Source organism: Stegostoma tigrinum, chromosome 34, assembly GCF_030684315.1.
Source record: "Stegostoma tigrinum isolate sSteTig4 chromosome 34, sSteTig4.hap1, whole genome shotgun sequence".
In the NCBI taxonomy this organism is placed as follows: domain Eukaryota; kingdom Metazoa; phylum Chordata; class Chondrichthyes; order Orectolobiformes; family Stegostomatidae; genus Stegostoma; species Stegostoma tigrinum.
In genome coordinates this window covers 18,692,415-18,702,696 of record NC_081387.1, presented here as the reverse complement: position 1 = coordinate 18,702,696, position 10,282 = coordinate 18,692,415, and the positions used below count along the sequence as shown (strand labels likewise).

General features: G+C 43.1%; 1 protein-coding gene across 1 annotated transcript; it reads left to right on the top strand.

Annotated features, from left to right (window-relative positions):
* Positions 1–1,058: 1,058 nt before the first annotated feature.
* Positions 1,059–9,388, top strand: LOC132206236 (probable G-protein coupled receptor 139). The gene is made up of 3 exons (XM_059639613.1): positions 1,059–1,214; positions 2,772–2,817; positions 8,481–9,388. Exons 1-3 carry the CDS (start codon positions 1,059–1,061, stop codon positions 9,386–9,388), a joined length of 1,110 nt encoding a protein of 369 aa, XP_059495596.1.
* Positions 9,389–10,282: the final 894 nt, after the last annotated feature.

The window sequence follows — 10,282 nt, the reverse complement described above, 5'->3', positions numbered from 1 at the left end:
TGTTGAGCTGCCTGTTTGAACTGCTGCAGTCACTAAGATGCAGGGACATCCATAATGCTGTTAGGGACGGAGTTCCAAGACGTCAACATTTCTTCAGTTCATCTTGTAGATAGGATGCACTTCTGCTTCTAATTGTCAGTGTTGTAGGGACTGGGTGTTTGTCTTGTTTTGCCACTAAGGGGTTTGGTTTGTCCAGGATGATGTTGAGCTTCTTGAGTGTTTTTGGAACTTCAAATGCCAGTATTCCATCACACTCCTGACTTATACCTTGAAGACGTGGGCAGGATTTGGGGATTCAGGAGGTGAGTTAGTAACCACAGTATTCTAACCTCTGACTGTCACTTGTGGCCACAATGTATATGTAAGAATGTTTATGGTGAGCCTAGTTGAAAATATTGTCAATGGTAGCCCCTGGGATATTCGTGGATATTCAGTGATGGCTTTGTTGTTGAATGTCAAGGCATGCTGGTTAAATTTTCTTCAACTGGAGATCGATGTAGCCTGGCATTTGAGGCACAATTGCTGATTGCAATGTGTCAGTCCGAGGATGGATAGTATCCTGATCTTGTTGAGATTGTATCGTGGAAAATACTGAACATTGTGCAACCGTAAGGGTCCACCATCATTTCTGACTTTAATAGCATAACCTCAAAATAAAGGGAAGCAGATGTAGGACTGAGGTCAGAAAGAACTTCTTCACCCAAGTGTTTGTGCATCTGTAGAATTCCCTGCCAGTGAAGTGATTAAAGCTACCTCACTGAATGTTTTTAAGGCAAGGCTAGATAATTTTTGAACAGTAAGGGAATTGAGGGTGATGGTGAGTGGGCGGGTAAGTGGAGCAAAGTTCCAAAAAGATCAGCCATGATCTTATTGAATGGCAGGGCAGGATCAAGGGGCCAGATGGACTACTCATGCTCCTATTTCTTATGCTCTAATATTGTTATGATTGTCAGTCGGTACATCCTCCCAACCAATGCCAACAGCAGTTGGTCAGAGCAAGAGCTGTCCCCTTATCAGCTGAATCCTCAGCTACAGCTGTCCTCCAGACAACAACAAGCATGAGCAAGGTTCATGTTGTCACAGCTGCTCGAACTCACCGAGCAAACAGTAACATGTTGCTGCATGAAATGATTTCTGGTTCATTGAAACAAGAAGCAGCTATTCAGACGAGTTGCAGCTTTTCATTCTTGATGGAACTTCTTGGCAACAGGACAGTGAGTCTTTGAAGTTAAATTGTTGGGCTGTCATACCAGGAGCATTAGTACTAGGAGCAGGAGGAGGCCAAACAGCCCCTTCTGCCAGCTCTGCCATTTGATGGAATTGTTTCTGATCTCATCTCGACCTCAACACCACTTTCCTGCCCATTCTCTTAGACTATCAACCCGTTACTCATGATAAATTGTTTTATCTCTTTCCTATATTCACTCAATGTCCTTTGCACAGATTCATGGCACTTGGAGAGAATTATTTCCTCCTCATTTCTTTTTTAAATTTGCTTCTCCCTGAACCTGAAACATTGGCTTCTGATTCTAGACTGTCGCAGCATGAGGAAACATCATCTCTATGTCTACTTTGTCAATCCATCCTGCACTCAGATGTTCTTCACATGGATTTCCTCTCATTCTCTCTCCACTTTGTTCAGGACAGGCTGAAAATGCTCAACCTGTCCTCAGAAGACAAACCTCTCATCTCTCATCTCTCAAATCATTCCAGTGAATCTCCTCTAAACTCCATCCAATGCAACTCCATCCCTCCTACAGCTAGAGACCCAAAACTGTACAGAATACTGCAGTGGAAGCTCAATAATGCTTTTTACTGGATGTGAGTTTGCTCGCTAAACTGGAAGGTTAGTTTTCAGACGTTTCGTCACCATTCTAGGTAACATCGTCAGTGAGCCTCCGACGAAGCGCTGGTGTTATGTCCCGCTTTCTATTTATCTGGTTAGGTTTCCTTGGGTTGGTGATGTCATTTCCTGTTCTTTTTCTCAGGGGATGGTAGATTGATTTGGAGCCAATGTGTTTGTTGATGGAATTCCGGTTGGAATGCCATGCTTCGAGGAATTCTCGTGCATGTCTCTGTTTGGCTTGTCCTAGGATGGATGTGTTGTCCCAATCAAAGTGGTGTCCTTCCTTATCTGTATGTAAGGATACGAGTGATAGTGGGTCATGTCGTTTTGTGGCTAGCTGCCTGCCAGTTTGTCCAATGTAGTGTTTGTCACAGTTCTTGCAATGTATTTTGTAGATGACAATAATGTCATCTACAAAATACCTTGCAAGAACTGTGACAAACACTACATTGGACAAACTGGCAGGAAGCTAGCCACCAGGATACATGAACATCAACTAGCCACAAAACGACATGACCCACTATCACTCGTATCCTGACATACAGATAAGGAAGGACACCACTTTGATTGGGACTACACACCCATCCGAGGACAAGCCAAACAGAGACATGCACGAGAATTCCTCGAAGCATGGCATTCCAACCGGAACTCCATCAACAAACACATTGGCTCCAAATCAATCTACCATCCCCTGAGAAAAAGAACAGGAAATGACATCACCAACCCAAGGAAACCTAACCAGATAAATAGAAAGCGGGACATAACACCAGCGCTTCGTCGGAGGCTCACTGATGATGTTACCTAGAATGGTGACGAAACATCTGAAAACAAACCTTCCAGCTCAGCGAGCAAACTCACATCCAGAACCTCAACCTGAGCGACAAATCTTCTCATAACTCGCTAATGCTTTTTACATTTGCCACAGAATGGCACTATATTTATGTCCCATTCCTTGAGTAGCAAATGCCAAGGTACCATTTGCTTTCTTTATTAGAGGAAGGTGAATTGCCCTGAACAGTCCATTATCTGTGTATCAGTGTGCCCCAAATTCAAGTCAAAGACATTCAGCACATCCTCAGTGACTGGCAGTCCGAAATGCCTTTCCCCTTATTCTGCAACTGTATCCATACGAATAGCCAGGGAATATCTCCTTTCTGTTCTATCCTCAGACTTTGCATCCGTTCAATATCGAAATAGTCCCTTCAGCCCAACAAATTCACACTGACTCCGACCCAGCCCCACCCTTCTATAACCAACCTAACCTAAATCCTCCCTGAACGCTGTGGGCAATTGAGCATGGGCAACGCAACTAGCTTGCACATCTTTGAACTGGGGTGGAAACTGGAGCACCTGGAGGATACCCAATACAGACACAGGGAGAATGTGCAAACTCCATACGGACAGTCAACGAAGAGTGGAATTGAACCTAGCCCGTGAGTTGCTGTGAGGCAGCAGTGCTAGCCACTGAAGCAGCATGCCACCCACGTTGAGCATTTTCAGAATTTCAAAAGTCACAAAGACATCACCTCTCATTTTGTTACACTTCAGAAAATACAGTCCTTGTCTCCTCAATCTCTCCCAACAGGAAAATCAGACTGTCCTGAGAATCAGTCTGGGAAATCACTTTGCATACCCTCCGTGGAAATATACTTATTTCCTTGGCAAGGAGACCAAAATGGCATGACTTCCTAACAAATGTACATTAATTATCCTACACTCATAACAATAAACCATTTGCTTTCCTAATTGCATGTGGCATCGACATGCTCCTTTTCATTCACCAACAAACAAAAGCACTCAGGTATCTTTCGACCTCAGCAATTTCTAATTTTTAGCCATTCAATATATAATGTATGCAACGCATACTTCTAACAAAGTGGATAACCTCACAATTATCCGAATGATACTCGATTCAAATTTCCTTACCATTCACTCAGACTGTGAAATTCTTGCTGACGCTGTCAGCTTGACAGTAAACGTTTCGACACAGTTTTCTGTCACACGCAAACTTGCAAGAAAGAGGTGGATAGAGCTCTTTAAGATACTGGAATCAAAGGTTTGGGGTTAAGGCAGGAACAGGATACTGACTGTGGATGATCACCATGATCATAATGAATGTTGGTACTGGCTGGAAGGGCTGAATGGCCTACTCCTGCACCTATTGTCGATTGTATTCAACACATTCCCCCAAATCCAAATCATAGATTATGAACAGCTGGGATCCACGATGTATTCCTTGCAGTACATAACTCTTCACAGCTTGCAAATCTGAGAATGGCCCTTACAGATCTATTGTCTGATATGCCATTTTCTGAAGAAGGGTCTAGGCCCAAAACGACAGCCTTCCGGCTCCTCTGATGCTGCCTGGCCTGCTGTGTTCATCCAGCTCTATGCCTTGTTATCTCAGTTCGTTGTCTGTTCCCTTTTAGCTGAGCAATCCTCAATCAACCTTCTTCAACCATGTGCTCTAAATTTGCTCTAAACGCAAATAGAATTGATCAAAAAGCATTCTTGAAATGAAGATATACTGCACTGAGTGTTATAATTACTCCAGGATGTGGGCATGATTGTCCGGGCCAGCATTTATTGTTTATCCTTTATTGTCAAGAGGGTAGTTGAGAGTCAGCCACATCTGGAGTCAAATGTAAGCCAGATCTTGAAGGGCAAAAAGGTGCTTCCCTGAAGGTCTTCAGTAAAAAAAAAAAGCCTTTCAAACAATAGACATGGATTTTTTGCCTTGGTTAGAAATTCCATTTCAGATTTTTTTTTAACATTGTATAACATTGTCTTTGCCTCGAGATGAATGGCCCAGTGCTAGTATCACTGAACAAAGAACAAAGAACAATAAAGCACAGGAACAGGCCCCTCAGTCCCTGAAGCCTGCGCCAACACCTTTGCCCTTCCTTCACTCACAGGAGCTGTGTCTCTCTCTTGCATTACTGTTCACGTATTCTTCCAGGTTCTTCTTTGAATGAGACTTTTGTGCTTCCTTCCACTACCTATTACGGCAGTGTATTCCAGGCACTCACCACCATTTGTGTGAAGGATTTGCCTCACACATCTTTTTTAAACTTTTCCCCACCCTGCCCCCGCACCTGAAACCTGCGTCCCCTCGTAATTGACCCCTCCACCCTGGGGAAGTTCTTAATACTTTCCTCTGTCCCCATGCCATTCATAATCTTAAAAACTTGCATCAAAAAACGGCCAGCTCTTCACAACCCTGCTTCGCCAATCTGCTGGCAACATCCTCAAATAGCTCGATTACTTTGTGAAAGTGATTTCCATAGATCTATGGTGATTCAGCCCAATCATCATATTGTTTGAATTATATCCTTGGATTTTCCTGACCACTCGTATCAGTTTAAAAATAAATGGTGTTCTGTGCTATCACTCTCCAATCTTTTTATGCAGTGGGATCACATTTGCAACATTGCCACCTCCAATCAATTATTCTTACCCTTTACCGTTCTGTAGGATTCACAGTAATCACCCTGATCCATTGTTGCAGAAAGTTCAGTTTCCTATCTTGGTCACACTCCGTTATGGCAATCAGTTCATAATTGATTATTCTATTTGTGTCACCAATGCACCTACATGGCTGGAAATATCACACAATCTCTCACTGCTTCATATTACCTGAAGGAATCCCTATCAAGAAAGGTGAGAGTTTCAGAGAGTAATACAACATGGAAACAGCAAGGTAGAGGTCAGTACGCCAGACTCCAACAGCACCACCCTTATCCGCAGGCTTGATGACAACGTCAGGGTTAGATCTGAGTGCGTGGAGTGCAATCAGTTCGGAGAGAGTTCGGTTGGATTTGTTGAGGGGGCAGTGATATGGCGGGGTCCAATGTCAAGTCGACAGTTCTCAATGCAGATCGAGTGCAGGTAAATGGCTGGAGGGAGGGGTCCAGGTGGAGGGAGAATGTTGGAGTTGGGCAAAGAGGTCCGTGGGATGGGGAGTGGCCTCTTGTCCAAAGGAATGAGCACGGAGGTGTGTGTGAGCAGAAAATACTTGACTGCTCAGCCTGTCGAACAGTGCCAGTTGAGATAGAAACGAGGTCAAAATCGAAGGTGGTTGCAGAAAGACTTTCTGATGGCAGTTCAGTAATGGAGGGTGCAGTTTCAACAGTCATGTGATAATAAGGTGTGGAGCTGCATGTAGACAGCAGGCCAGGCAGCATCAGAGGAGCAGGAAAGCTGACATTTCAAAACCGTGAATGATTTAAGTCCTCTCTCCATCCCTCAAGAAGGAATATTCAAAAAACTAATGGGGCTAAAGGCCCTGATCTAAAATAAAGAGACAGATACAGGGATACTGGAGATATTGACTGTAATTTACTAAAATCCTTGGATTATGAAGAACTACCAGATGCTTGGAAAATCGACAATATGACACTGCTTTTCCAAAAGCAAGTGATGCAAAACATGGGTTAGTACCTCGATTGTCGAAAATATATTGGAATCAGTTGTTAAAGATGAGATCATGTGTCATTTGGAAACGATTAATCTTATCAAGCAGAGTCAGCCCAGGCCCATGAAAGGAAAATTGTGACTGACTAACTTAATGGAAAATTTGAAGAAAGTCTCAACTGGAATGGACAGAGTGAAATCAGTAGACGTGTTTTAATTAGGCTTTGAGAAGGTGTTCACAGAAGGTTGAGTCATAAGAGCCCATGCTGTTGGACGTAACTTATTGGTCTTGATAGAGAATTTTCCAATGGCCTGGAGACAGTCAGTATTGATAAGGTATTCATTTACAGCATAGCCATCCATGGCCTTTGAGGTTCCACAGGGATCAGTGCTGGAATTGCTACTGGTTGTTATAAATATTATCAACCTGGAGAAAAGAAATAAATGTACTGGAGCCAAATTTGCAAATGGCACAAAACACAGGTGGAAAAGCAGATTCTGCTCCTTCGATGCTGCTTGGCTTGCTGTGTTAATCCAGCTCAACACCTTGTTATCTCTTGTGAGAAGGTACCGCGGTTTACAGAGAAATATTGAAAGGTGAAGTGAAACATTGTCAAAAGTCGTGTGGTTAAATGTCACATTGTTCATTTTGGAAGGTAGATCAAAAGAACAGTTTTACTTAAACAGAAAACAAAGGCTGCAGAAAGATGGAAAACAAAGGGAGTTAAGGTATTTTGTACGAAACAGAGAAAGCAAGCACAAAACTGCAGCCAGCAACCAAGAAGACTTATGGAATGTTGGTACGTCTTTCAAGAGGATTGGAATATCAGTTTATGGAAGTCTTATTGCAACTGTCCATGGTGGTGGTAAGACCACCCTTGAAGTATTGTGCGCAGTTTTGGCCTGCTATTGAGGAAAAGAAAAAAGAAAATAAAATCTTGGAACACAATTCAGACAAGGAGCATCAGGATGATCGCACATTTGGAGGGACTGTCTGATGAGCAAAAAATCAACAGATTGGGAGTCTACTCACTGGAGTGTAGGAGAATGAGAGGTGACCTCATTGAGACATATTGGATTCTTTCGGGGCTTGGCCAGGTAATTGCTGGACGAAGATTCCCCTCATGGATGTGCTTTGGCTGTTTCTGCTTTCAACAGAAAATGGGACCACCAGCAGCTCAAAGAGAAATTCTCCTTCCCATCATTGTAATCCTCGAAATTTCTGAAAGAAAAAGCTTTTGTGACATTTTCTTGCCTGTTCTGTTCTGAAATGTCCCAGAGAGAACAAGCATAAAGGAGTAATGAATTAATTCTGAGATGAGGAGGAATTTGTTTTCTCAGTGGGTTGTGAATGTTTGAAGCTCCTTGCCACAGACAGAGCTGTGAAGGCAGAATCCTCATTGATATTTAACACTGAGGCAGACAGATTCTTGATGGCAGCTGCAGAAATTTTAGACATTTCAAAATGACAACATTTTTGACAGAAGTTAGCCATAGAAGAGGAGAATCGGAACATCGGACTGAAAAGCAGGAATAGGCCAGTTGGCCGTTTGAACACCTCCCATCTTTCAGGAGGATCATAGCTGATCTGACAAATCACCACTTTTCTTCGTGCATTTCATCACCCTTGAATCCCATATGTACCCAAAATGTATTGAACTCAATTTTCGAGACTCAGCTGCCACGATGTTGAAGGGAAGAGTGTTCCATGCACTTAACACCCTCTTAGGGAATAAAAATCTCCTTATCTCTGTTTGAAATGGTAAATTGCTTGTTCCTAAACTGTGCCCTCTAGTTATAATCTTCACCTCAAGAGAACTCCACCTTATCCACTTTGTCCAGTGCCCTCAAGATCTTAAATATTTCAATGCGATGACTTCACATCCTCTTGGACTCAAATGAATTTAGGCATAACCTTTCTTCACCAAACAAGACATGATTCCCAGGAGGGAGGCAGGTAATTTTTTTCTGTTCTGCTTCTAAATGAGAAAAAAAAAGTGTTGTCCTAAAATATGGAAACCGCGTAGTGCAAAATCACCTTCCGATTAATTCCACAAAACAGACAATGCGTTGCCAATAAGCTGGCACTGTCTTTCATTGTTGTGCAAATCTAAAATTATCAGCAGCTTCCAAATGTCTTGCAATTCCTGACCTTATCCATGCACATATCTACTGAGCATTTGGAACATCTCATGATCTGCCTTTTTTCTTTATTTTTCAGTGAACCTGATGACAGTGTTGATTCTTTCTCGAGGTAATTGTCGCCTTTCCCATGGAATCTCTTGCTACATGAAGGCCATGGCAACGGCAAATCTGATGGTCCTTGTCTTCACTGTGCTTGTGAGCCAGATCATCAGGAATCATTTCCCAGGCTCACCGTTGAACTACACTCCTATCTGCCAACTCAATATTTTCCTGCAAGGGCTGAGCCTCCATCTCACCGTCTGGTTCACCATAACTTTCACCTTCGACCGTTTTGTAGCAATTTGCTGCCACAAATTGAAGGCGAGATATTGCACTGAAAGAATGGCCAATGTGGTCATAACCACTGTGACCGTGGTTAACATTATGATCAACATTCCCTTACCTTTTCGCTACGAGGCTGCTTATGTTGCGAACAGTGTGCAGTGGGGCTGCCATGCCATTACCAATTATCACACTTCACCAGGCTGGGCAGCTCACCGGTGGGTCACCAACATCTCAAACTCATTTGTTCCTATTCCCCTGCTCCTGTTGATGAAATCTCTCACCACCCGGCACATCCTAATGGCCAGCAGGGCTCGCCGAGCCCTGAAGAGCAGCAGCAGTGCTAGTGCTGTGAAGATGGGCAGTGACCCCGAGTTGAAGAGCAGGAAGACCTCCATCGTTCTACTCTTTACCATTTCTGGATGCTTTGTGATGCTTTCGGCGCCCATCACTGTGATCGATGTGTGTATTGGTGTCACCCAGACAGTGGCTGTCCAGGATTCGAACTCACTCTACTTGGCATTCAGGGTGACATTCCTGATGATGTGCTTCAGCTCCTGCACAAACACGTGTATTTACGCACTGACCCAGAGGAGATTCAGAGAGGAGATGAAGAATCTGGCAAAATCTCCCTCTTCTCTGCTCTGTAAGCTACATAAATAAGTTACATTTACCGGGGAGATCCCGGTGGAAGGATAACCTTACTGGACCAGCAATCCAAAATGCAAAGCTAATATCTGGGGTTACAGAGTCAAATCCCAACATAAAAAAAACAGTGAATTATCTATTCAGCAAAATGCTCACCTGAGAATGACCATGGGGCCATTATTGATTGGTAAGTTTGAAGTTATTTTCCATCAGAGAACTAATGCCCGAAGGAATTCTACCATCTTTTGCTGGTCTGTCCTGTATGCGACATTAGAATTACGGTCTGGTTTTTGACTCTTAAAATACATGCGTCTCTGCATGAATGCCATCTGACCAAGTAAAATCTCAAGCATTTGTTGCTTGCAGTACAGTTTCCAGCATCTGCCATAATGTTTCAAAAATACATTTGTCCTGTTTCTATGTTCGTTTTTGTAATTCTCAATGCAACACATCTTACAGTTTAGAAGTGTCCACTCAATTTCTGAATTCCCCAAAAGACTTGAATAATTCGGGGTGAAGAGAGGTATATTATGTCGTGGTCGGGTCATGGTATGCAGTGGTAGTGCCTCTATCACTTTTCCTGAAGGTCAGCGTTCAATTTCACCTGTTTTGGAGATGCATTTTCACACAGCTGACTAGGTTGGTTCAAGTGTCGATATGTTTTGGGGCGTAAAGTAAATTTGCACCAAATGATCATGAGACCGCAGTTGCAGAATTTGATGTGGTTTTGGGTATCACATCAACAGGCTGGGATGACGACTGAGGGTGTGGAAGTGTTTCACTTGGGAAAAAAACTGAATACAAATCCCTGTAACAATGAAGCAGAATCTGGCACCTTGTGTTTCTTTTCATTCTCATTTCCAGCGACGACATTGACAGAGGCAGTTAGAATGATAGAGGGTTAGCTCA

Bases quoted from the DNA above. Each gene is read 5' to 3' on its own strand.
- LOC132206236 (XM_059639613.1), top strand. From the start codon at position 1,059: ATGAGCAAGGTTCATGTTGTCACAGCTGCTCGAACTCACCGAGCAAAC. The intron at 1,215-2,771 runs GTGAGTCTTTGA...CATTTGCCACAG, and splicing joins AACTTCTTGGCAACAGGACA to AATGGCACTATATTTATGTC. The intron at 2,818-8,480 runs GTACCATTTGCT...TTTATTTTTCAG, and splicing joins CTTGAGTAGCAAATGCCAAG to TGAACCTGATGACAGTGTTG.